Raw genomic sequence first — 24184 nt, forward strand, 5'->3', positions numbered from 1 at the left:
GTATCAACAACATCGATATAAGCAATGCGAAGAGCTTCATTTCTACAATCGAATGAAAGAGATTACCTCAATAATACAATATATAAAGATAGCAGAAACACCAGACCTGAGGTAGAAAACTACATCCTTAACCAAGAGAGGAACCCAGAAAAGTGTGTTCTTACCTTTGCATTAGCAATGCAATGTCAACAGCTTCAGGCTTTTGATCTTCTTTCTGTCTTCCATATATTTGGCATGTGACAACATATGTAAACTTTAGATCTGCTTGGGCCCTTGCTTCAGGAGATAACTCAAATCCTTCAGCATCTGTTGCGTCATTGCCAGAAAGTGCGGACTCCTCGTCTGTAATAGTGAGATAGCCTTAAGAAAATGCTTGGCCAGAAAATGATAATTATAGAAAGCTTTTAGCCTCTTACCTCTACCAGCCTTTCTTTCTAGATAAGACTGAAGCATGAGGGCTTTCCTATAATACATCATCCCCCGAACTGCAGGTATAATGCCAGATAACAAGTACAGAAAAACATTAATAATATATGCAAGGGAACAGCTGAAAAATAAGGTCCCTTTCTTGATAGAGATACCAAATATTATTTGCAATGTGAGATCATGAAATGAAGAGTGTATCCCCAAGAAAAGAGGTGTAGTGATTCGTTTACTTTACCTGTTCTAGCTAACGTTTGTCCACGGTAAGAGGCCCAAAATCGAAGTTCAAGAATATCTCGTTCATTATCTAGATCACCTTCTAACGCATTTTCATCCCGTCCTATGCGTGCAAGAAAATTTTTCCACTCATCTGCAACATATTAAGCACAGGAGCATACAGAAGCAAGTCAAGTACTAAAAAAAAAACGTTTAAGTAAGAAACATAACAAGCTTGACAAGTCACTAAGCTTTTGAAGTAACTCACAAGGCTGATATACCTGGATATATTTTCTGTAGGTAAAACAAGATTGATATTCCATCCTCATTTCTCTTGGTGAGTTCAGCCATGCTGTATAGCACAACCTCGGAATAGTATGGAGTGAAGACACTGACAAAAAGTACGAAAGAAGATAGTAAGGTTGTGAAGAGCTTGCTGGGATAATATGACAAACGTATGGATAAAGAAATACCTGAAGGATAACATCTTGCGGACAGACTTGGGTGGTGGCACATCCATGAAAAGAGAATTGGTGAAGAATTGAAGTCTACGTCTGGCCTCAAGATTTCTAGGAACATGTGCTGCAGAATCTTTGATAGTAAATAGAGAGTACAGTCTTTTGACGAGAGCTTTCTGCAAATCAAAGACAATTATCAGACTGACAAAAAATTAACTGAGTGCACTAATAGCCTTGACAACAAGAATGATCATCATACCAGCTCAGGGTCTTTAGGCCATTTCAATTTTGTAAAAAGCCGACCTTCATTCCAGGCTTGAGTTAACATGTTCCATGTCTCATAGTGACCCCTAACACAGAGCAACACAATTTTGAAAACATATCAAATAAGGAAAAGAAAAGAACGACTGGATTGTTGCACAAAACAAAGCCAAATCATCAACTTTGTATGCACCTCATATTAAAAGTTAATATGTCAAGCCGCATAACATCATAGAGATCTTGAAGTGCTTTGATGGCCCCTTTTGCATGCTCTTCTGTTTCATTTTCTTTCTGTCCATGCAATTGAGTACAATTTAAAATCAAATATATAAAACTATGGCATCCTTCTCCCACTAATAGGTAAGGACGCCTATAATTCGCAATAATCTTACTTTCAGCATCATAAAAATTACTACTTCTATAATTATGAGCCATTAAATAAAGGCATTTCTGACGGAGAAATAAATAGCAGTGGCAATGCGAATACCAGGATTCCCANAGAGCCACTAAATAAAGGGATTTCTGACGGAGAAATAAATAGCAGTGGCAATGCGAATACCAGGATTCCCAAGAGCGCAGTCACTCTTGTGATAACCAGGGAGAGTTTGTTCAACTGAAAATCATGATGTATATTTCTCTCCTTTAAGCTGGCCTGGATATCTTCATAGATTCTTTCCACCCTACAAAATTCACAACAATTATCATCACTCTGTCCATCCAGCAACAATCGTTGTAAGTCAAATTTTAGGGCCCAAAATTTAATACCACATCCTCCCTTCGGCTTCCAGAGTTTCTGTTAGGACAAGTTTGAGAGTGTAGTAGACTTCCTCAACAGCATACTTCATATAGTCATCCCTTTCAATCCTCTCCAGAATCTCCTCTTGTGAATTACTCTCAGCAGCAATCTCTTTGGCCAATAATATCTGCAGATTATCAGATAATAGTAGTCACTAGTACGTCCACATATGGAATTTCTTATGGAAAGCAATGAGGCTAGGCAAATAACACAATAAACGTCGAATTTAATACAGAAGCAGGTAACGTATCAAACTCACCTTGCTGGAAAGAAGAAAAAGTGGCCACTGAACCAACTGGAGCTTACCAGAATTCTTGGGCATCAGGAGCAACTCCATCTCACTGAAAACAATTCCAGATGAGGGAAAAGAGTAAAAAAGAAAATACATAATAGCAGAAGCTCAGAGAATTACGCACACAGCATAATTACTGTAAAACATAAAGCACTTACAAATCAGTGACGTAATCTTCCTCTCGTAGACTTTTAATTATTTGGTTCCAAAATGGAGCAAAGTGTGCTGCATCTACTTTGTTCTTATCCATAGCCTTTGAATTGATAATCATATGCAATATGAACAACAATAGTGAGAAGAAAACTAACATGACTCGGCGGGGACAAAATTTTCATGTACACTATATAGGAAATTAGTGATTGACATAATGTAAAACAAGCCAACAGCTACAGAAAAGAGAAGAGGGAAAAAACATCACTACCTGATGAGGAGGATTAGACGTCCTAAGAATATGAAGACAAGAAGATGTTAATATTTAACAAAGATAAAGGGAGATATCTAGGAAAAATGAAATTCTAGCAGATGAAAAGGAACCTCACCGATTGGTAAGAGGAACATGAAGAGCCTTCATAAAGGCCCCAGGAAACTCCTCAAAAAGTTTGTGAATTGCTTCCAAAGATCTTATCTGTGAAAATTGCAAGGAATCATAAGAAACGTAAGGACCTAACCTCTTACAAACACTGTTCCAACAGTTTTAAATATCTAAACTTTGACATTTGTAAGACAAAGAGGAGTGTAACCACACTTACCTCTCCCAAACGATCTCTTGCACCAAGCAAGAATCCCAAAAAAGCAGAGGCAATGGTGTAGAATATGTGGATGTCTAAAAGGTATATCTGCGTTAGATAAAAGACAAAGTTACAATACCAAGAGGGAATACTTAACTGTGAACCCCCAGCAGTAACATTCATTCTAATCGCAATAAATTTCACCAAAATTGGTGTAAACAATATCCTCCTAAAACTGAAGGGATTCTCCATAGACAACAACTTGATTCAGTGACTGCAGACAGAAAATAAAACAATAAAAGTGCCAACCCTCATGTAAAGTCCATTTTACTTACAGCTACCACGGGAGCCCATAAACTGGCAACAGTCAAAGCATTGTAGTTTTCTGCATCCAGGTAAAAAAAATATCAGAGTGAGAATCTTAGAACACCAAAAAAAGTTTTAAGGAGAATGATTTATTCAAGACTATCAGAACAGTTATTCACACAAAACCCAATAGTACAGCTAATAACATCCCTAGTTGGACCTTGCTGATGTTTTTTGTGTTCAGCACTTCAGTTTTGATATCCTATGCTGCAAACAAGCATAGGTGTACGATTCCAGAAAGAACTAACATAATACACCACAATCACAATCCATTAAGCAACTACGCTTACGAAAAATTAAGCATTGGTCTATGGTCAATTTAAACAAAAACTACAAATTCCGTACTTACTTTTTGATACAAAATCATGCCAGGAGTACGGAATATTGTTCTGCTTTACTATAATCCTTGTGGGGCCAACGAGCGGCTCAATCTGCAAATTCATCAGCATGAGAAAATAAGTAATCCGATTCGCACTTTAACTGCCAAACAAAGCATATTGCCATGTTTATCGAACAATTACTTCAGGATGTGACTACAAGAGATCACAATAAAGAGTCAACTGTCAAATGAATATGATTCTTTCTGCTCAAAAATATATTTGATGCCTGCATGCATAAATTTACGTCCAACTCTAAGGATACACAGGAGAACTTGAGCTAGAATCTATACTGAATACAAAAGGAGATTCTTGATTAACACAGAGAAGACAAACTTTTGGTACATATGTAGTATTTTATCCGTGTAACATATGTATATATATATGCATAAAAAATCACAATCTTCAGTACTACTGTCAACATGTTACAATTTTGCTTCCAGCTAGAAATACCAACCTGAAGGAAGTACGCAAATGAGAACTTTGCAGACAGAACGACAAGCCAAAATAGCAAGTACCTGTGTTGTATGATTGGGTCAGTAAATTCTTTACAAATTAAAAAAACAAAAACATAAAGACCGTATGGGATGAAGTATGTTGGTATCATTAAACAAGTATATCTGCTGAAGTGCTGATTTTCACACACCATATAAAATCAGATGTCCTTTCGTACATGCCACGGCCAACATAGTGTCTCTCCTGAAAGAAACAAGTAAGCATCAGAGATCAGAAGATATTAAGAAATTTCAAGTATTACAAACGAAAGAGAAACATGAGGTTCAAACCTGGCGCATCCACTTAAAGAATTTAATCACAGGCCACCGGTCACATTTATTAGCAATGTTGTGACAAGTTGGGAACCGCATCAGGATACTAAAAAAGAACTGAACACCACCATAGATGGCTATGACGATCACATAAAGCTTAAATATGCCTGATTCAATATTTGGTTCTTTAAGTGCTTGCCTGGACACACAAAACAATATTAAACAAAGGAATGCAAAAGTTACACCAAAAGTAAAGGAACATAGCACATAGAAAATGAGAGCTGGAGAAGGTAAAAGAAAATAATATTAACATACACATAGAGGAAAGATATGAAGACGGAAGCAGCGGCAAACCAAACGAAACGAAGACAAATGCGAGAAACAGCCAGACGTCTTGTTGTGGAATAGGCACCATACATCATGATAACATCCAGAACACCTATTAACATTAAACGTATGTTTTATTCTTCATTAATTCATAACAATAATTGAAGATAAAGTAAAGTGTATGAGGTTTAAGACTGACTCTCAGTAAACTTCATAACTACGAAAGTCGGACCCAGGCTGAGGATTTCACGTAAAGTTTTACTGGAAGTAAGGTCATCTTTATTGAACGCAATAATGGCTAATGCCTGTAACGAATTTTGTCAAGAGTATTAGTCGAACCTTTTTTCGAGAAGATATAATTAATACTACCAAAACGAGTTAAAGAACAGGTTAAAACAAATATCTTGAGCAGGTAACACAAGTTCGCAACTATAAAACAACAGTTCAAGAAAAAAGCAGGCTACCAAGGATAGGTGTTGACTATAAATTCGTCTGAGAATACCGAGAGAGAGCATTACAAGTAAACGGAACCCTGAGACGGGGTACAAACCTGAAACATCATAGCAAGGAATATCCATAACCGATGGAAACTGTGATAGAGATGCAAAAATGTCCTGTGCTCAACAAAGGAAGTTTTTCCTCGATGTTTGGCCCTGCCGGTTTTAAGCTCATACTGCAAGGATAAAACCAGTATATTTAACATCAGATACACCTATGGGAAAAAAGTGGAAGTCTGTATCCAGATTTTAAACTATACAGATAAGGACCTAACACCAAGTTCTCTAAATATAATTAATACAAAGTCGGGAACCTACTTAGCGTCAAGGAAAGTAAATGAGTACAACAGCGAGACCAAACGTCATCTAACTTCAATACAACTTTTAAAACATGGTCTAGGAGCTGACTTATAGACATTTTCAAATTGCCATCTCAAAGGTAAACGAATAGCTACATGCATTAAAGAAGCAACAAAACCAATATGAAAACAAAATCTTTATTAAATTCTACAAGGGGCATTGCAGACCTTTTTCCTCGGGATAGGTTTCTGAAAAAAAGATGAACTGGTACGCCACGGCCAACCAAGCTCAAAGGAGTGAAGCGACCTTGAAAATAAAAATTGTAAGAAACCCAGCAGAGGCAATGAAAATTCACCCAAAAGACAAAGATATTAAGTATTTACCAAAAATATTCATTGAAATCATCATAGTTTCTCCAAGCTGAATGAGGTGCTCGGCCATTGTCATTGTTAAAAGCTTCCTGCACATACACCATTAGATAACAGTACAAGTCTATGCATGATTATTACATCAAAATCAAAAACACAATTTACAAAATGAATATTTATAGATAAGAAAGCACGATAAAAACAGCATTCTGTTTTGAGATACGATACTGGAATAAAATACTAGCAACCAACAAAGATTATATCAACAAATATACAGGATATGAAACGTATGTCAACATTTTGAATTGTGAATGCAGCGAAACCCATAAAGAAATACCAAATGAAAAAAAAAAAAAAAAAAAAAAAATTGCCCGTTGGTACAACAAATTTATTGACCAAGAGATCCATGCCTATTCAATCACTAATTCAATCACTAATTCAATCATTAGTATCATCACGGAAGATACTTCTTATATAACATGAAGAGAGCAGAGAGAGGGAAAATCCGATGAAGTCTAGGGTGAAAGAATCTTTCAGAGAACATACCGCTGAAACCACTCCATATAGCGGAGCAATGACATGATCAAGGAATGATACACCATCATCAGAGCCATGACTTTCGGCTGGCATACAACTCTCAGCTGGGCGAGCAACCTGCTGGCGCAAGATCTCATCCATTTCTCTAACCATCTGTAGAAAATAATCGGCATGAGCACAAAGGACAAACGAACAACATTTAGTGACAAAAATGAAACAGTAGCAAGTCAGAGCGGTAGGTAGTTAGGAGATTTCATTCATCTTAAAACAGCAATGAAGGGACACTAGAAACCCATTAACATAAGGAGAAAATAAGCAGTCAGCATAAACTCACATGGTGAAATATGTAGCACAAACATTCTGGAAGAAACCGTATGTTGGCAGCTTCTCCCCAAATCAGGAAGTACAAAGAGAGGAACAGCAGTTTCTTCTCTCCACTGATGGCTTCTAAACTGCATCTTACAAAATGTTTGCAATGAGTATGCAAGAGTGGTAATCTTGTAGCAGGAAAAATAGAGAAGGGAGAGAGGATAATTTACTTGCTCCAAGCAGGTTGAATACAGAGGTAATCACACCACTTAATGTAGTTTTCCAAGGACTTCAAGAACACCTTATGCACTGCAGCGTCATCCAGTTTCTGAGCACAAGAGAACAAAATTATTCATCAGATCTTAAAATTCAACTCATTGCCTTCTAAATAAAGAGGCAGACAAGCTTGGAACATGTGCAGTGCACAATTACCACGCCTAAAGTTTCTAGAATGAACACAAAAATAATTGATATTAAGTTTTTGCTATAGTAATAAACCCAAGATCACAAATATTACGTTGTATCCACAAGCTTTTTCAGCAAATAATCATATGAAATTGAAATAACTCTGGGACTTACGGGTTCTGTTTCTCCAGGAATATTAAGACGAGATTGCTCATTAGCCAGAAGAAGAACTATATGTTCACGCTGATTTGAGACACTGTCTTTCTGAGGTCATTAAAATTGATATATTAGAAAATGAAAAACCAAAGAAAAAAGAAAAAGCCCTCATGTGCGCTATGAAGCTGGATAAGCTCTTTTCGGATATACAAACCTGAAACCCAAATATATAGTGGAGAAAATCAAGCATATCAGCATTCCTTGTGGCGGGAATGGGGAAATCAGCAGGCAATTTTGGCAAGCCTGGAAAATACTTCAATGCTGCCACTGCCGCTTGAACCTGCTCACATTTTTTTGTTATCAAGCAAGACAAGCTACATAACATGCATGAATGTACAGTATAGAAAATAACTCACCTCAGGGAAAGCCGTAGTGGCATTTGTAGTGACAGGAGCATCAAGAGGAATAATGTTATAAGCAATTGTGTCTTCACTCATAGCAGCATCTGAGTCAATAACATGCTTAAGCTGTAGAGGTACAAAACAAGTAACTGTTAGTTGAATAGGTATGTAATTGCATCGACTTGTTTTGGAGTTACATTCTCATCCTCACAAATCCCCTTTTCAGTTCAACAAATGTAAGAATGAAGTGAGAGGTGTTCAAAGAAATCTACACCACCTCTTCAGGAATCTCTTTTGCCAATTGCTCCAACACACTTCCCAGAACTTTAAGGGTGGCAAAAACTCTTTTCCTTTTTACTGTTTTCCGCTCCAGCCTGGAAGCCAATATCAAATTGTAAGGACAGCAATTAAGATGTCTGAGTTAAGTTAGGCGTTCAACAACCATAGTAAGAACATAAAATTGAACGATTATGATTTATGTACATACTCGTCAGTGAAAACCCCCGACTCACGAAGCTGCTTTTCATCCTCCTTCAGCTTGTCAACATTGTTATTTTTTCTGTACAACTTGTAGAATTCTTGTAGTCGGAGAATATCCTGACTTCTGTCTATGGTCCCAACCTCTCTTTTTGCTAATTTTTGCTACAGTTAACCAAGAGAGTACAAAGCATATAGATGAAAAAACCATCGGTAAATTATATTAAGAAAATCCAACGAAGTCGATATCATAATATACTAGCAATGCATTACAAGTAAGAGAAAGTCCAAATTATCTACCACACATTGATCATCTAATACAAGCTTAACAACAATAATGGCATCACAGAATTAACGCAGCTGACAATGACACTACAAACATATATAGTGAAGTACTTACGGATGACAGTATCAAACTTAGAACTGTAGAGAAGAGAAACATACCTTAATAACAGACATCAATCCAGTTTTGAATTGTAGAACACCTCTGCCCTCGCTATTAGGATCAAGATTTTGTGCAAGTGAGTAACCATGCTCACACACTGCAGTAAAACAATTGTCAAGAAGATCAAAACAGTGGCATTGCACAGAGGAAATAAAAAACCTAAACCCGCTCAGGAAAGAAAAAAACTTACAGATCCTAGCAATGTTGGGATCCTCATCCTGGATCTCATCAGCAGCTCTCAGGATAGCATCTATGTCTCTATTGTTTGCGAGTGAAGAAGGGACATAGTTAACAATACTGCCCTGTTGAGCACCGGCAACTCCTCCTACTCTGTCTCTTTGTAACGCGGCATTTACTAGCTTCTCCCACAATTCCTCAGCTCGTGACATTTTCTACAAACCAACAAAAAAATCAGAGAACTCAGCAGCTTACACACTAACGAAAAAACCCTACAAGTGCAAAACATAAACATGTAGAAATCGAGGGATACACCCAAAAAAAAAAAAAAAACCTATTCAGATTCGGACAAGTGACCTAGGTGCAACTGATATTGCAAAAAAAAAAAAAAAAAACCGTAAGTTCTAGAGAAGATACGAAACGTTGTTGTTCTTTTGTAACCAACGAAAACAAAAGAAGAAAAAAAAAAATAGAGAAAATTTTAGGGATCCTGAATCTGAGCTTGTCGCGTCGCAACTTCTTAAGATTGAAACTAGTAAACAACAAAGAAAAAGGGATAAAACCCCAAAAAAAAAAAAAAAAAAAATCAAACGCAGGAGTTTACCTAATCAGACGACAGAAACCCTAGATATGGTGTCGAAGCAGGATTGAATCACTCATAGAGAAGAAACGGAGAGAATTAACGAAGAAGGTAGCGCTTTTCTGAGTTTCAAACCTTTTTCAATTTGAGGGATTTTTTTTAGTTTTTAATCTAAAAAGAAGACCATTACATTACAGGAAAGGAATCGATGTTTTTTTTTTAAAAAAAAAAAAAAAAAAGCGAACCGCGTGTTGAAAAATAAATCAAAGGAATTAACTTAACCGCGTTGTCAATGAAAAATCAAACCGCGAAATCTTTTGAATTGCCGGATTAAACCGGTTCAATCGCATTGGATTGTTAATTTGACAATCAAACCGGTTAGTCCTGATTCTCGACCCGACCCGACCTATTTCACTTGATTGGAGATTGTTAATTTTGCCCAAATTCTCTAAAACGAAGATCCTCGTGAGAAGGCCAAAGGCGTCGTGTGCAAAATCCGCAGTTCTTTTTCTATTTTCATTAATGGATTGTTTCTGTTGAAGAGCTCCTCTATTTTCTCTGTGATTTTCTGGGTAGAGATTTCTAGGGTTTCTATTTGCATCTCGGAGCTGCTAAATAGTCTACAAGACATTTCTCGTCTTTTTGGGTTTTCTTGATTTAGGGTTAGGATAATTTTCTGTGTGTGTTTTCAATCCAAGGAAGATAAAAAAAGATGTATGCTGATAAATTGGAGGCTGAGTCTGGTGGTACCAGGAAGGTGGTTAAGGATCGTATCAATGGTGGTTCTTCTGGCGATATCTCTACTCGCCTCCGACAAGTCACTGGCAAAAGGTTCTAATTTCTCTCCCTTCTTTTTTAACTTTTTGTCAGAGATTTAGCTTAATGTTCTTGAGGATTCTTCAATGTGTTTAGCTAGTACTTGGTGTAGAGATGTAGCTTACATTATAATGTTCCTTTTAGTAGCCCAAGCTTGATTATGAATTAAGGGTATGGATTCTGCTCATTTGGTTAGGTTGGTAGGACTTTCTGATTCTATGATTTTGTCCTTTGAAATTGGTAGTTTCAAACAACTTCACTGATTTTTTTTTCCAAATATATCAGCTTTATGAGCTTCTCTACTTTGAGTCCCCGACCTGCATAGTTATAACTCTATCTGATATTATTGTGTTTCGTGATTGTTTTTGGGACTTGATTTTTTGTGATTTTATAAGGGTTCTGAGGCAATTGATTTGAATCTTTATGTGATGAACTTTGTTTTGCTTTTGCGTTGGAGGATGGTTTATATTCAGCTCGTTAGTCTTCATTGTTAATCACACGTTTCTCGTTCTTCATGCTTTCAGGCAAAGGCAGGATGACAAATGGGAGCATGATCTTTTCAGTAGTGAAAAACCTCAACTTTCAAGTATGTTTTTCTCTCTCTCTCTCACCTGTTCTTTCCAGTTGAAAATTTTAAGTATTGGCAAAAGTATTTCTTTATGGTTGTTGATTTTTCTGTCTGATGGCGTATGAAGATCGCAGAGTTGATCCTAGAGATCTTCGTTTGAAGCTCCAAAAGAGACAGCATGGGTCTCAAAGTGGGCGAGAAGCCGGTTCAGGCGTGCGGGATTTACGGGAAAAGCTTTCTGGGACAATGAATCAACCAAAAAACAGTGACCCGCCAAAATCTAAAGTGGAGGCTGCTAGACCAAGCATGAAGAGCGTAGCGACTGAAACAGAGACTAGAAAAACTTCCAATCAAGCTACCAGGAAGAAATCACAGCAGGCAATATGATTCACTTTTCTTCAACTATTTTTTCCATCACTACTTTATTCCTTGGGAGAAACCATTCTTCTGACCGGTGCGAACATATAGTTAGACAAATCTCTTGTATACATGCCATCCACTATTGTCTCTTAGCTTGTCTTCTTTTGTTTCAGGCTGATGCATCGGTTGATAGCTTTCTGGAGTCATTGGGTCTCGAGAAATATTCAACTGCTTTTCAAGTTGAAGAAGTATGCAATGTCTTCTATCAAGCTGATATTTATGTCTTTGTTATTGATGACACATATATAACTTTCTTATCCTTTTTACAGGTTGATATGGATGCTCTCATGCATATGACAGATGATGACCTCAAGGCTATGCTCATACCAATGGTAAGCTTCATGTTCAAGCTGCTACACTTGTTATATACAATCTTACAGATTTTGAATGAACGACATTTTCTCAGTTTGTTTGATCTGTACCACACTCAGTTTCTTACTGAGGAAGATTTTACGCTCTTTTCATAAGCCGTGTTTTTTATTGTAGGGTCCGAGGAAGAAGATACTTCTTGCTTTGGGATCTAAACGCTAAGAGCTTAGTGACTTCTACATGATGGTTTGAAGCTCAGCTGAATGGTGTCCTGGAGTTGTTAAATTAAGAATTGTGAGAAGTGATTCTGGATTTGGCCCTCTTTTTCTTGATTGTATTTTGCCCTTTTCAAGAGCTTAGTATTTCGGTTAGACATCTGTAATCTTAAACATGGTGAAACATACACTGTTTGATTGCACCACTTTTGATGTTAGAGAAGCCTCAAGATAAACTCAATGACAAAAAGGCCTCGAGAAGATAAACACGATGGCAAAAATTCAAAGGAAACCTAGAGTTCGCTTCTCAATGCAATGTATTGTTATCATAATTTGTATTCAAGCATAAAAACTTAAGTTACAGGGAATATGTAGTAAGCTAAAGGATCCTATGCTGTCTTCTTTCTGGTTAGCCATGTCAAGTACTTTGCCTTCTCTTGTCTGTATCTCTTCCATTCTCGAAATGCTGCAAGGACAATGTGTCCTACCACGGGCAGGAAGAATGGCTATCCAAGAAAGCATATTCATATGAGTCTCAGAGAAACAAGAAGATGCTAATAATAGTAGTAGAGACAAGGAATCTTACCGAGTACACTGCAAAGCAATGTTCATAAGAGAAGTAGCTGACGGACATGATAGACGGATGGAAGAAGGCATTCTCGGCTAGGGACCTTGCTTCCCTGGATGAACCTTTACGACACACAAAATCGCAATTTCTTGTTACATTCACATATACTAAGGTCGAACAATATTATTTTGAATATATATGAAGAGTAACATACTGGCTGAAGAACTGTATCCTCCCAAAGAAGCATTAGACTGAGCCAACTTTGCTGCTTTCAGAGAATATTTCACCTGGTTTGGGGGAACACAATGGAATGATTAGAACAGAAAAAGGTCTCTAGAAAAGGGTTCTATTTGAGAAACATACTTGTTCTCCAATTTCATCCTTGATAATCATCCTAGGGAGTGACCGAACCTGCAAGTGTCAAGTGATTAGAATTAGAAAAAATTGAAATGGAAACACCACGATGCAGCAGAGCGTGCTATAACTAGGCATGTGGAGTTAATAACACACCAATCTAGAGAGAGAACCGAGGGTTGTTGAACAAGAATGGAGATTGAAGCATGTGTGCTTCCGTGACAAGACATCCAATTCCCTGCAATGATACAGCAGTAAAGACAACACCCATCAATATTCCTCATTAGCATCCAGTGTTTTACTTTTAAAACTTGTCGATCCATAAGCTCACATCAATTTTAGGTTTATGAATTCTTACCACTCTGTGAAGCCTCTTTCACTAGGCAAAATCTTGTAAGTGCCTAATCCACTGGTATAAATGGCTTCAGACTTAAAGCCAAATAGTTGTCGAAATTGTCCCAAGAAAATTTCAACAATCTGCTCGAGATCCTGTTTCAAAAAAGTGCAAAAATCAATGATGATACTTCAGTGATCTTCCAATGCTCTGCAAATACTCGATGAAAAGTAACTATGAAATCTGAAAAGTGAGTATGAAAGTACCAACCAATATATAACTGGTATAAAGCATATTATGACTATGAAAAGTGAACCGAACCTGAGGCGATATCGTGTTCCTAATAGGGCTTTCAGAATCCTTATCACAACTTTCCGGGTTCCACACAATAACACCGCCCCACATCTATAGAACAAATTGACAAGATGCCATTGTTTTCACAACCGACAGATTACGAGAAGGAAAGAAAATGTTGATGTGTGGATACTAACCGGAGATATGAAGCCATTTGTTTTAGATATCTCCCCATTTGGCAACTGTAGAAGAAGAGGGCACTCTTTTCCAGATGGAATATATCTGACAATATGAGGAAAGATCATAGAGTTGAGATATTTCTGTGTAAACATATCTGCTCACTTATCAGGAAACAGTATAGTATAGTCACAGTATCAGGCAACATAATAAGCAAGGATGGGCAGGGTAAAATAATATACACCACAAATTGCAGTATTTTAGACCGTCCACTGGCTCCAGCAGAAGTATCCAAGTGCCATTCGTTCGAATTCACCTGGCAGAACCATTTAAGATGATCTTTTAAACAATCAGTTAAATTATTCATGGAGATTGAGAGAAAGAGTACGTACGAAAAAGGGAAGATCACTGGTCCTAAAGATGTAGCTCTGAAGTTTTTCATCCCAAGATGAAAACGAAGACTTCGGTGTATGATACAAAACCTAAAGACAGACAAAGACATAAAACAGTAGCTCGAGAGAATAGCAAAGATGCCAAATATTTGGGTCTCGTGGTAAAAGCTACCTGACTTTCGACACTTATATTAGCTATAGGTGCTAAGGCCTTAGTCACCGGAGCCAACAATGCGTCGTCTATCCTCTGAAAGTCCCTGTCAACGTAGCACACAAACAAAGCAAAAGAAACGGTAAACACTAAACGCTAAGGTTGAAACAAATCCAAAAAAAGGTGAGACAGGATAAGTCTTGGATCATTACCAATCGTAGACCCAATCACGTGGATTGGAATTTAATAGACTGAAGGAAAGAACAATCTTCCCATCTGATCCCACAGGCATAAACTCCCCATGGATTGACTCTTCATCTCTTCCACCATTCATAAACACTTTAACAAAAATCTCAGAAACTCTAGCCACAATGTCACCATATCTCTCTTCTAATCCACTCCCCACAACCCACGCATGCCTTCTCTTTCCCACCACAGCCTTTATTACCTCATCTTCACCATTGGCATTCTCTTTATTCACCACAACAACACTGTACGTTTTCCCACTGTTCTCAGAACATCCACTAAACACATCATTCAGTGACTCATCCACAGTATCATCCAATCCAACACCAAACTCATTTCTTATGATCACTCCACAACGATAAGAGCACGTGGAAGGATTGTGAGCAAGTGTTTCTAAGCACTGCTCAGCTAGGTTTTGAACGGTGACAGAGATGGAGACATTGCAAGAACCACATTGTGAACTTTGATGAGTCAACTGATTTATACCATCTTGTATCTGAGATCTTAAGTTATCCGGATCCTTCGATTCGAAACCAACGAATACGGCGTGGAGATTGCAAGGGAATCGCAAAGGCGTCGACTCAATTTGATCGGAGAGTGAGTCTATGTCGTGGAACGGTAACGGAGAGCGATATATTTCAACTGACTTCCAAAGAAACGGTACACCTGAAACCTCAGAAATTGGGAAAAAGGTAAAGTAAAGGAAGCAAGAGATCTAATAGTAGTCGGAGCTTAAGGGATGATGAAGAAGAAAGTCCAAAACTAATACCTAAAAGGAATGAAAAAAGCACAGAGGTGGTGATGAAGAGACGCTTCAATCCAGGTTTTGTGGAACGCATAGTCTTCGGATCAAACTCCGGCGTGACTCCCGAAGTGTCTGTCGTCGGATTTAGACGATCGGAGGTTTCTTCCATCGGTGCTTCCCCAGGGTTGAAGATACCGCAACACTTGCTTTACTTCTCTCGCGTCGATTTTGTTAGTTCGTAGTATTTGAATATCTTATATATCTTAATTATGAACAATTGTTCAATAGCCGTCTTAGCTCAGTGGTAGAGCGCGTGGCTTTTAACCACGTGGCCGTGGGTTCGATCCCCACAGACGGCGTTAGAATTTCCTTTTTTTTTCCTTTTTGCTCCTCATAGTTCTTTTACTCAACTTATGGTCAATCAAATCGACAACGCTTCTTGGTAATACTACTCTGAAAGTTTCATTACACATAACATGGCTTCTTGCTGATGTAATTAATTTGCGTAAAATTTCAACATTTGAAAGACAGCATCAATGAGAACAAAGAGCAATTCCATTGCCTTCAAGTTAAACAAAAAGCAAGTGAGCTTTACTGAAACCAAAAAAGATAAATGTTACAAGAATTCCTCAGATGCCTATATCCGCATATTCGTTAACAAACACTCTAAAACCCTATTAAAATCGTATCTTAAGAAATCTTATATCAGTTCAGGGTTTTTTGGTTCCAGCCAATATCTGCGTTTGGAGATTCTGGTTGTCTTCAAGCAATCTGTCATACTCCAACAATAGCTCTGAAGACTGCTTTTGAAGAGCTGTAACATGAGCTTCAGCTGTTTCGAGCTTCGTTTCTTTCTCTTTGGCTTCATTCTCTGCTTTCTTCAGATTCTCTAATACACATGACAGTTTCTCTTTCAGCTGCTTGATTTCCTTTGATGCCTTCTCTTCTTTCTCTTTCAGTTCAGTTCTCTCCTTCCTAAGTTGATCGAGTTCTCCTTTCGATGACCCGTCATTGCTTCTCAAAGTGATTAGCTTTCCGAGGTAATGATGTGTCCTGTCAATAATGAAGCCGAAAAAGAGCACTACACCTGCAAGACCATATGAGGCAAATATCAGAATGAGTTTCACTACTCCTTAAAATCCACAGGAAGATTCCAAATTTGGTGAACATCAATCAACACAGACAGTACCAAGTACAACTATATGGAACCACTAGAATGAAAACAACCATAGAGATCCTCCTTGCCAAAGATATGTATTCGCACAAATCATGTTATTAGTTTTCCAGTTCACTATATTACACAACAATGTAAGGTTTTGTTTGCTTCTATTCATATCATCCTCCAGCAGTACATGTTGAATCAGCCTCTTATTATTCAGGCCAAATCTCCTGCTAATAACAACTAAGCTAGGAGCAACAGCTAAAGTGGGGATTATAATTTTGGGTACAGGGGAAGAGGGTAACAGAGTTTGCCCCAATTTACTAATCTAGAACATAGCATCTACACTGAGATTCATTCAAACAAAAGAAAGAAAAAGAAACTGACCCATAAGAGAAGCCTCGAGCAAGTGTGTTCTCCAGAGGACTTGATCCATAGGAGACATTGTCCCGAGTTTCGCACCCTTGTTCTGGATCTTGATTATATTCATGAGATTCGAGAGGAAGTTCACAAACATGGTTCCGGCGATGGTTTTCACAGTAGCTGGAGCTTTCCCCAATTTAAGCTGGTCTAAGCTCTTCATTACAAGCTCCCTTAAAGGACCAACCTTTACCAGTAGTAAGAAAGCAATCGCACCTTCTGCGAACAGAACCAGGAATAGTAACTGAATCATGTCTCTGATTCCGACCAAAAGGGTAAAGTTTGTGCCTTTTTATCAAAACTCACGCCCAATGTAAAAACCCTAAATTCACTTCCTCTGTAACTCTTCTGGGCATCAAAATTTCGAGCTGAAAACAAAATCCAGATCGGAAAACACTAAAAGATCCAAAATTGAGTAGCTTTTACGCGATATCAGCGGCTAAACCGTTTGGTACCACCAAGAAACAATGAAACAGAGAGGAGTATGCGGAGAACAAAAGAAGACTCTGGGAATTGAAGAAGACGATTGGTTTCGCAGCAAGAAATACGGCAGAGTGTTTAAGACTTTAAAAAGTGTTTTAACAACGAGAGTTCATTTTATTACAAAAGTATGTTTTTGCTTTAGAGGTCAATGTTTGTGACATAAACTTGCGTATTACCGTGGTCCGTGAGTCCATGACCAGTCAAAAAGTGTAATCCTACAATGCTTACTGTGTGACTATCTTTTTTTTTCTTTTGACAAAACTGTGTGACTATCTTGGAGAAGACTAATTCGTTTTCTTGATATAGTTCATAACCGCATTATCATTATATAGTTTCATAATTGCATATACCACCACGTTTGATTACTAGTAATCGAGGTTTAGATTACTAGTAATCGAGGTTTAGATTAGAACAAGACCTCACCATGCCAATTGCCAACCTCTTTTCTTCTACAACGCACCTATTTGCTATTCCGTTTTTTCTTTTTACATAATACCTAATAAGTAATAACTATTTCAAAAATCAGAAACAAGTGGTTATAATTTGATGGACTAATTTGCTAAAGTCAAAACTAAAAACATTATAAAAGTTGGTGGTTACAAGTTGGGTATAACCTTTAGGCATAATATATAGAGACAGCCATTGAACTCGTCGTACATTCATCCACCATTGAATTTTATATATGTCTTGTGGTAATTAATTAGCTAGAGATACTAATATAACGAAATACAATAGTTGCAGTTGTAAGCATGTTGGCAATTCATTCACCAGCAAACCTTTTTAATTTTTATCAAATAATAATATATATATATAGTTCCTTTTACAACGTATTCGGCAACAGTTTGTCAAAAAATCATTATAGAAATTAACAGGTTAACTTATAAATAAATCAACATCGTAATATTATTGCGACATTACTCATTTATGATGTTTTTAGTGTTGAAACGTACGTGTGGTTCCGGTCTTATTAGTAAATGATATAACTTAGAAAGGGTTGATTTATTTATTAACATAAGATGAGTATATATATACATGATGAGTATATATATACATATCAATATTCTAAGTAAATCTGAAAATCTCTCTCATTGGCAAGGCTTTGGGACGCGGTTAAAACCAAGTCACGCCGTAAGGTTTTGAAGGAGTCAATGTAGAAGACTTTGAGAGAAGAAACGGAGACATTCAAACTTTACAGACTAACACCAATCGTCAACGCCACTTTTTTATATATCCATTAGTACTTCTCTCTCTCTCTCTCTTTTATCCCTCTTGTTCAGAGTTCAGACCTAGCTAGCCATTGTTGAAGCCTTTCTTCATTTCTCGTTTTAGATCAATCAAGAAATATGGCAGTAAGTTGGAAAACCCTCTTTTTGTATATACTCTCCATCTCGTTTGTTCTCATCTCCAATCTTTATATCTCAAAAATGTTTATGACGAAACCATCATAGACGTCGTATGTTTGTCGGAAATTTAACTTATCGATCCTATTTTGTCTGGTCTTTTCACAATCACAATGATTGTTTATATGATTGGCTTAATCACATATATCAGAACAGAGATCTGTGTTTTGTTTCAAATCAGTTGACTTTCGTATGTATTTTGTCTTCTTAATTGAACCTGTCCTAGTGTGTGATGGAAAGCTTGAGCTTAGTTAGCTCTCATAGTTCTGATTAGTTTCACTCACATACATGTCGATTTCTTGCATTCCAAGTTTGATATTTGAATTTGAAGTCATTAGACTCCTAATTTTGACCATCTTCTCTAAAACATTTTCATTGTTTAATGATTGATTGCAGAACCGTCCACACGTTCCAAAGTTCGGGGACTGGAGCAACCAAGACCAACCATTCACGGTCGTCTTTGACAATGCAAGAACAAACAAACGACAAGACTTGTACGAATCTATTGAGAAACCAGAGACCAAACCTCAAGAACAAGCTCCTCCTCCTCCTCAGCCTGCTCGCAGAAATCAAAGACCAGAACCACCAAAACCGGTTAAGGAGGACACACCGAGAGCACCTACACCAGCCGATAAAAACAACAGAGTCAGAGCTCCCCCGGCGGATCAACTATACGGAGGCGGGGGACTCTACGGAAGCGGAGGAGGGGGCGGAAGCGGACACAAGGCCGGAAATGGAGGCGGAGGTGGACTATATGGAGGTTATGGAGGTCCAGCCGCAAACCAGCGGCAGCCACCAGCTCCTCGTCCAGCGCCGCCTAGACAAAACAATAGAGGCGGCAACAACGGAAGGGTATGAACACAAACAAACTATGAACGTGGATCATACTTTAATATATGTTTAGTCATATATCGAAGTATAAAATGTTTTTGATTTTTGTTTTGGTAGTAGTAGACGTAGGAATTGTTGTTTGAAGAGTTACATTTATATAGTTCAAGATATGTGATTATTAATGAAATTGGTTTGCTTATTTATCATTACTTGATATGGTGAACGTTGATGATATATAGGGAGCGACAACAATACCGCCATTCCCAGGATCAGTGGGTGCAGGGGAGAACATGAGTTACACACACATTTTCGACCAAGTCAAAGAAGAGAGAAAAGAAGCTGGCAGATCATACGGTGGAACAGCCGGCAACACGCCTTCTCGTCCCATCAACGGTCAACGTGAATCTCCCGCACCATCCAGTTCCTCCTCCAAGGTAAGTTATCTAAAGTGAAATTATATAGTAATTTTTTTTTTTGTTATATCGTTCCATCGTTATGATATGTGTATTAACGTGAAAATTGGATTTGTATATAGGTCTGCTGCTTTCCATGGGGCCGAAAGGGAACCAAATATTGAAGAAAATGTACATATTTATGAATTGAAGAACTTACCTCATTTTCTTGGATATATCATATTTTTTAATTTGTAACAAAAGGATTGAAGTTTTTGGAGACAACGATGGAGCTTTTTATTTTTAAATTAAATTTGATTCTCAAGTAAGGATGGTAGTGTGTTTGTGTTGTGTAATTGAATTTTTGTAATGAAAAAAATTGGTTTATTGATGATTATAAGACAAAATAATTGCGTAAGATATCAATGTATTTATATCTGTTAGGAAAGCCCACGGGCTTTTGTCCAAAAAAGGAAAGCCCACGGGCCTTGGTCATATCAAGAGGTGAGTCATTTGAGTCGTCGTGTGAATTAAATAAAGTATTATTGGTAGCAAGTACCAACGAAAAAAAATAGTCTTTTTATCTTACCAAAAAAAAAAAAAAAAAGAAGTCTTTAAACAACACGACGACTGTACGGTTGAGGCATGTAAATTGGTATGGAGAGTACAAGTTATGACTAATCATGGGATTTGATATAGTGGACTCAATCTCAACCCACACAACACAACATAAAAAAAGTGTAACGGTGTCAAATCTCATATCCAAAGTAGTGATTGAGTAATCCTTTGGTTCTTTGTATACTAAATCCTTTTGAAGCCTTTCGTTTCTCTCATTCTTCTCTCCAGTTCTGCTTCATCTTCGACAGCTTCCTCTCTTAAAAGGTACAAACTTTGAATTTCTCTGCCCTGAATTGTACAATCTCTCATGGTTCTCTATCTCTGGATCTGTCGATTGAGTTCTCTGTTTGATTTTTCTTGTTTCTTTGTTCGTTTCCTCGTGGGTTTCCACTTCCACTGTCACTGGGTAGATCTTCAACAAAGATGTATACTTTACCGCCTTACTGGATATTTTCAAGTTTGAATTTTTTTTAAGTTCTTTGATAAAAAATCTTGCCTTTTTGCTCGAGTTCTTCAATTCATAGTGAATGTGACTTAAATCTTTGAATACTTTTGTTGCTGAGAAGTTAAATCTTTGTACTTTTTGAGCTGAACTTGAGAGTAGCCTAATTCAGTAGTGACTCATATTGTTTGTGACTGAAACTTTGAAAGGTTTTGGCGTAACTCACAGTTGGAGTATGACTTCTCGGGTGGTGAGAACAAATATGAGACTTCGAAGGAGGGATGATGTGAATGGGACTCAAAGCGAACACCAGGGAGATCAACAAGGGGATGAACAATCTTCAACTGTGGTGCCGGAGATTGTGCCTGCTCCTCCTCTGATCGTTATAGATGCCATGGAAGATGATGATGATGTTGTTGAATCAACTGCATCTGCTTTTGCTCTGGTCTGCTCTCTTCTCTCTCCCTTTGTTTTCCCCTTTCTTAAGTCATGGTGTTTATGTAAAAGTTTGTTGAAACTGTTTCATTATTATTCCAGGCTAGAATCAAATCAAGAGGCGCACGTAGAGGTCCCGTAGTTGTTGATGTAGACTCAGGTGAACCAGAATTTGAATGGTTCCTTTGTGTTGCAATATCATCATGTCTTATATAATTGGGAGAATACAGTAAGTGTATTTCTTTGTTCACTTTGGTTAGTGTGATGGTATGAATACAGGTACCAATACTAGATCCACAAGGCGTCGCTCTGATCAAACTAGTGCTGACTCGGCTGAGCTTAACAAGCCGGTAAGAGATGTGGTGATTTTTTTTTTAATAGTTTTTGCTGCTTGGAGTTTAGCTCACCAAGTTTTATTATCTTGTTCAGAGAAAGTCCATGGCTGTGGCTCCTGTAGAGGAACCAAAATTTAACTGCCCAATATGTATCTCTCCATTTACTGAGGAGGTGTCAACAAAGTGTGGTCATATCTTCTGCAAAGGGTGCATAAAGAATGCGATATCTGTCCAAGCTAAATGCCCGACATGTAGGAAAAAAGTCACTGCTAAGGACCTTATCAGGGTATTCCTTCCAACCATGAAATGAATCATACAGAAGCATCACTAATAGCCATGTAAGCATAGTTGATAATATTTGTTTTTTTAGTGTGTGTGTTGAGTTCTAAAAATTGGCACTAATATACAAACAATATTCTTAGCCGTTCAGCTCGTTTTCCTCTCTTGCAGGGTTAATGGTCTATCGATTCTATCCCCCAACAATGAAGAGATATTCATCAATTGTAGTTTGTCATGTCGATATCGTTATGTTTTGTAAGAGAGATATCTAATCTAGGAATTATGGAAGACCTACTTTTCTAATGAATATCATTGATTGGTGATCTTCGTTATCTGCGTAGTTCCTTATCGCTTAGTGATTGTTAAGTAATTTTAGTGGAGATAATGTTGAATCTTAAGAAAGTATTCTATCTACATCATGAGCATCTAGTATGGGCAGTTATTTTCTCACTCACGTTCAGTAGAGGACAGTGAATGGCATCCGCACATTACTCTGTTGGTCCACAGGTTCCTCTAATAGTTATGTGATAAGTTTTTTTCTTATTATATGGTATTAAGAAAAATCATTGACTGTTCAGTTCATAGCACACACACACAAAAGTCATAGCCATGTTTGTTGATCATTAGTTTAACTGTTCATGATAATTTTCTGCAAATTCTCATTAGATTGTTCCTCTATGGCCTTGAGTAAACAACAAGCCCTGACAGTGGTCCAATAGCAATAACGAAAGTATTTGGAACTTTAAGGAACTCAAAATCACAGATTGCTCTCTGAGATTAAACCAAACCATTCAAGACTATGTTTTCTATTTGTTTTGTTCTCTTCAATATGTCTGCACAAGAGTTTGAAATAAAATTGGTTATACAAGAATGAAAGACATCTAAATTTAAACAAAGATGTCTCTCTTTCTATGAAGGTGTGGCTCTTTCTGCTCTGTATCTGTCTCAGAACGCCCATCTTGGGGAAGAACTAACAGCTCTAGGTCTAGGTACCGGTTTGAAAACCTGTTGCTCTGAACTATTATTCCTTTTCTTCATGATAGATGAGACCGTTGGGCTGTAATAGTCATTACTCCTCTGTGACATTGCTCCTTGTGAATGCATCTTCTTTCCATGGACAAAGCTTCTCTGTTTCTCCAGCATTTCTCTTCTACCATTCAAACTCTTCGGAGGAGTTCCCCATCTGCTGGAGCTTACACAGCTTTGGCTCCTTCCAACTCTCTCATGATGAAACTCGTTTTTCCTTGGTGGAGTTGGGTAGTTTCGGCTTTCTGCTGTTTCTGCAGAATACATCGTCTCTTCCTCGCTGCTGTATCCATGATTGTTATATACATAGTGAGCTGCTGCTGGCGGTGAACATGAGATGACCTCACTGAGAGCACCGTTTACTGAACCTGTCGAAGCAATTTGCGCATCTGATCCTTCAGAGACAATATCAGCCTCTTCCACCTCGTGGTTACCAAGCTCAGGCAGAAAGGCTATAGCTTTAGGTATCCGTGGAGGGAAGTTGATATCCAAAAGGTGTACTTGACCTGTCTCATTTCTTAAAGGACCAGAAGTCAACTTTGGAGATTCATATATCTCAGGGGTTGGGATACCTTGCCCATGAGTAGAAGTTCTACCGCCTTGAGGATTATTTTTCGAGATTTCTTCTTCTTTTTCTTCCTCCGCAGTGATAGAAGAGCTGGGATGAATTTGATCTCTAGTGTTAGATGAAGATGGTATTCCAACATCAGCAGAGTCGTTTGGCTTGAAAACACTGCGCATGGTGAAGGAAGCACAAGAACGCTCGCTCTTCTGACCAGAAGACATCAACCGAATGAGAGGCAACTTTGGTTTTGTCGTATGTTCATCCAAACTACCTTCCCAATGCTGATTCAGCCAGTCACAGATAACTGGTATGGGTATACCAAACTGCATCTTGTTGTTATCTTTTCTCAATGACGAAGAGGAAGATGACGAGTTTGAGGCTGGTGATGTCGAAAGCTTCCTCGGATCACAGATCATGAATGCGAGATTACCGTGAACATCAAATCCAGCAGATCCAGGACTCCATATCATTTCATCAGTTGAGAGTTTGATGAGATTGTCAGTAGCTACCACTAACTTCCCCTCACCGATCTTTAGTTCATTCTGAG

At 37.9% G+C, this 24184-nt stretch overlaps 7 protein-coding genes and 1 non-coding gene across 10 annotated transcripts in view; 4 read left to right on the forward strand and 4 right to left on the reverse strand.

The window, feature by feature from the left end:
* Positions 1 to 9838, reverse strand: part of LOC104744898 (callose synthase 9-like) — a 14812-nt gene extending 4974 nt beyond the window's left edge. Inside the window, exons 1-35 of one of the 2 annotated variants that reach the window (XM_010466022.1) lie at positions 9688 to 9838; positions 9097 to 9298; positions 8906 to 9003; positions 8472 to 8626; positions 8262 to 8358; positions 8000 to 8110; positions 7798 to 7923; positions 7602 to 7691; positions 7253 to 7350; positions 7048 to 7165; positions 6723 to 6866; positions 6192 to 6268; positions 6036 to 6114; positions 5562 to 5684; positions 5211 to 5316; positions 5000 to 5123; positions 4703 to 4883; positions 4564 to 4616; positions 4375 to 4435; positions 3890 to 3971; positions 3510 to 3559; positions 3196 to 3282; positions 2986 to 3071; positions 2868 to 2889; positions 2605 to 2699; positions 2414 to 2495; positions 2124 to 2281; positions 1918 to 2038; positions 1552 to 1649; positions 1357 to 1447; positions 1113 to 1273; positions 921 to 1030; positions 662 to 793; positions 417 to 485; positions 262 to 342 (exon numbers count right to left, since the gene is read on the reverse strand). In XM_010466022.1, coding sequence (XP_010464324.1) covers positions 262 to 342; positions 417 to 485; positions 662 to 793; positions 921 to 1030; positions 1113 to 1273; positions 1357 to 1447; positions 1552 to 1649; positions 1918 to 2038; positions 2124 to 2281; positions 2414 to 2495; positions 2605 to 2699; positions 2868 to 2889; positions 2986 to 3071; positions 3196 to 3282; positions 3510 to 3559; positions 3890 to 3971; positions 4375 to 4435; positions 4564 to 4616; positions 4703 to 4883; positions 5000 to 5123; positions 5211 to 5316; positions 5562 to 5684; positions 6036 to 6114; positions 6192 to 6268; positions 6723 to 6866; positions 7048 to 7165; positions 7253 to 7350; positions 7602 to 7691; positions 7798 to 7923; positions 8000 to 8110; positions 8262 to 8358; positions 8472 to 8626; positions 8906 to 9003; positions 9097 to 9295 — 3565 coding nt within the window. In that variant the 5' untranslated portion in view covers positions 9296 to 9298; positions 9688 to 9838. Of the gene's footprint in view, positions 1 to 164; positions 343 to 416; positions 486 to 661; positions 794 to 920; positions 1031 to 1112; positions 1274 to 1356; positions 1448 to 1551; positions 1650 to 1917; positions 2039 to 2123; positions 2282 to 2413; positions 2496 to 2604; positions 2700 to 2867; positions 2890 to 2985; positions 3072 to 3195; positions 3283 to 3509; positions 3560 to 3889; positions 3972 to 4374; positions 4436 to 4563; positions 4617 to 4702; positions 4884 to 4999; positions 5124 to 5210; positions 5317 to 5561; positions 5685 to 6035; positions 6115 to 6191; positions 6269 to 6722; positions 6867 to 7047; positions 7166 to 7252; positions 7351 to 7601; positions 7692 to 7797; positions 7924 to 7999; positions 8111 to 8261; positions 8359 to 8471; positions 8627 to 8905; positions 9004 to 9096; positions 9299 to 9687 lie in introns of both variants that reach the window. The other variant, XM_010466024.1, reaches the window with a different exon arrangement.
* On the forward strand, positions 10086 to 12285 carry LOC104744900 (ankyrin repeat and SAM domain-containing protein 6-like). The gene is made up of 6 exons (XM_010466026.1): positions 10086 to 10494; positions 11004 to 11065; positions 11175 to 11425; positions 11581 to 11655; positions 11737 to 11799; positions 11954 to 12285. Exons 1-6 carry the CDS (start codon positions 10376 to 10378, stop codon positions 11996 to 11998), a joined length of 615 nt encoding a protein of 204 aa, XP_010464328.1. The 5' UTR covers positions 10086 to 10375; the 3' UTR covers positions 11999 to 12285.
* On the reverse strand, positions 12271 to 15447 carry LOC104744899 (GPI transamidase component PIG-S-like). The gene is made up of 13 exons (XM_010466025.2): positions 15277 to 15447; positions 14474 to 15173; positions 14283 to 14367; positions 14111 to 14200; positions 13961 to 14034; positions 13739 to 13823; positions 13569 to 13652; positions 13272 to 13402; positions 13070 to 13151; positions 12923 to 12970; positions 12774 to 12846; positions 12578 to 12681; positions 12271 to 12497 (listed from the first exon to the last, which is right to left on the reverse strand). The coding sequence occupies exons 1-13, from the start codon at positions 15419 to 15421 to the stop codon at positions 12381 to 12383; spliced, it is 1818 nt and encodes a 605-aa protein (XP_010464327.1). The 5' UTR covers positions 15422 to 15447; the 3' UTR covers positions 12271 to 12380.
* TRNAK-UUU lies at positions 15540 to 15611 on the forward strand. Its single transcript has one exon. It is a non-coding gene; the product is annotated as a tRNA-Lys (tRNA).
* Positions 15790 to 17445, reverse strand: LOC104744901. Its single transcript, XM_010466027.2, has 2 exons — positions 16799 to 17445; positions 15790 to 16339 (listed from the first exon to the last, which is right to left on the reverse strand). The coding sequence occupies exons 1-2, from the start codon at positions 17082 to 17084 to the stop codon at positions 15963 to 15965; spliced, it is 663 nt and encodes a 220-aa protein (XP_010464329.1). The 5' UTR covers positions 17085 to 17445; the 3' UTR covers positions 15790 to 15962.
* On the forward strand, positions 18540 to 20355 carry LOC104744902 (RPM1-interacting protein 4-like). Its single transcript, XM_010466028.2, has 4 exons — positions 18540 to 18663; positions 19111 to 19566; positions 19785 to 19979; positions 20081 to 20355. The coding sequence occupies exons 1-4, from the start codon at positions 18658 to 18660 to the stop codon at positions 20120 to 20122; spliced, it is 699 nt and encodes a 232-aa protein (XP_010464330.1). The 5' UTR covers positions 18540 to 18657; the 3' UTR covers positions 20123 to 20355.
* Positions 20545 to 22458, forward strand: LOC104744904 (E3 ubiquitin-protein ligase RNF4-like). 2 transcript variants are annotated; one of them, XM_010466029.2, is made up of 6 exons: positions 20545 to 20819; positions 21207 to 21442; positions 21535 to 21592; positions 21712 to 21782; positions 21862 to 22105; positions 22218 to 22458. In XM_010466029.2, the coding sequence occupies exons 2-5, from the start codon at positions 21233 to 21235 to the stop codon at positions 22075 to 22077; spliced, it is 555 nt and encodes a 184-aa protein (XP_010464331.1). In that variant the 5' UTR covers positions 20545 to 20819; positions 21207 to 21232; the 3' UTR covers positions 22078 to 22105; positions 22218 to 22458. The 2 variants fall into 2 exon arrangements, with proteins under 2 accessions (XP_010464331.1, XP_010464332.1); XM_010466030.2 differs by having other exon boundaries at positions 21226 to 21442.
* LOC104744905 overlaps positions 22824 to 24184 on the reverse strand; it is a 7983-nt gene continuing 6622 nt past the window's right edge. The window contains exon 3 of the mRNA XM_010466031.2: positions 22824 to 23495. Coding sequence (XP_010464333.1) covers positions 22992 to 23495 — 504 coding nt within the window. The 3' untranslated portion in view covers positions 22824 to 22991. The remainder of the gene's footprint in view (positions 23496 to 24184) is intronic.

Source organism: Camelina sativa, chromosome 15 (assembly GCF_000633955.1).
Source record: "Camelina sativa cultivar DH55 chromosome 15, Cs, whole genome shotgun sequence".
Classification (NCBI taxonomy): Eukaryota; Viridiplantae; Streptophyta; class Magnoliopsida; order Brassicales; family Brassicaceae; genus Camelina; species Camelina sativa.

Coding starts and splice junctions, on each gene's coding strand:
- LOC104744899 (XM_010466025.2), bottom strand. CDS start 15,421: ATGGAAGAAACCTCCGATCGTCTAAATCCGACGACAGACACTTCGGGA. Junction 14,368..14,473: donor CGTGATTGGGTCTACGATTG/GTAATGATCCAA, acceptor CTACGTTGACAG/GGACTTTCAGAGGATAGACG. Junction 12,971..13,069: donor TCGGTTCTCTCTCTAGATTG/GTGTGTTATTAA, acceptor TGACACTTGCAG/GTTCGGTCACTCCCTAGGAT.
- LOC104744904 (XM_010466029.2), top strand. CDS start 21,233: ATGACTTCTCGGGTGGTGAGAACAAATATGAGACTTCGAAGGAGGGAT. Junction 21,593..21,711: donor AGTTGTTGATGTAGACTCAG/GTGAACCAGAAT, acceptor GTATGAATACAG/GTACCAATACTAGATCCACA. Junction 21,783..21,861: donor CGGCTGAGCTTAACAAGCCG/GTAAGAGATGTG, acceptor TATCTTGTTCAG/AGAAAGTCCATGGCTGTGGC.
- LOC104744902 (XM_010466028.2), top strand. Junction 19,567..19,784: donor GAGGCGGCAACAACGGAAGG/GTATGAACACAA, acceptor GATGATATATAG/GGAGCGACAACAATACCGCC. Junction 19,980..20,080: donor CATCCAGTTCCTCCTCCAAG/GTAAGTTATCTA, acceptor ATTTGTATATAG/GTCTGCTGCTTTCCATGGGG.
- LOC104744900 (XM_010466026.1), top strand. CDS start 10,376: ATGTATGCTGATAAATTGGAGGCTGAGTCTGGTGGTACCAGGAAGGTG. Junction 11,066..11,174: donor TGAAAAACCTCAACTTTCAA/GTATGTTTTTCT, acceptor TGGCGTATGAAG/ATCGCAGAGTTGATCCTAGA. Junction 11,800..11,953: donor AGGCTATGCTCATACCAATG/GTAAGCTTCATG, acceptor TTTTTATTGTAG/GGTCCGAGGAAGAAGATACT.
- LOC104744901 (XM_010466027.2), bottom strand. CDS start 17,084: ATGATTCAGTTACTATTCCTGGTTCTGTTCGCAGAAGGTGCGATTGCT. Junction 16,340..16,798: donor GCTCGAGGCTTCTCTTATGG/GTCAGTTTCTTT, acceptor ATGGTCTTGCAG/GTGTAGTGCTCTTTTTCGGC.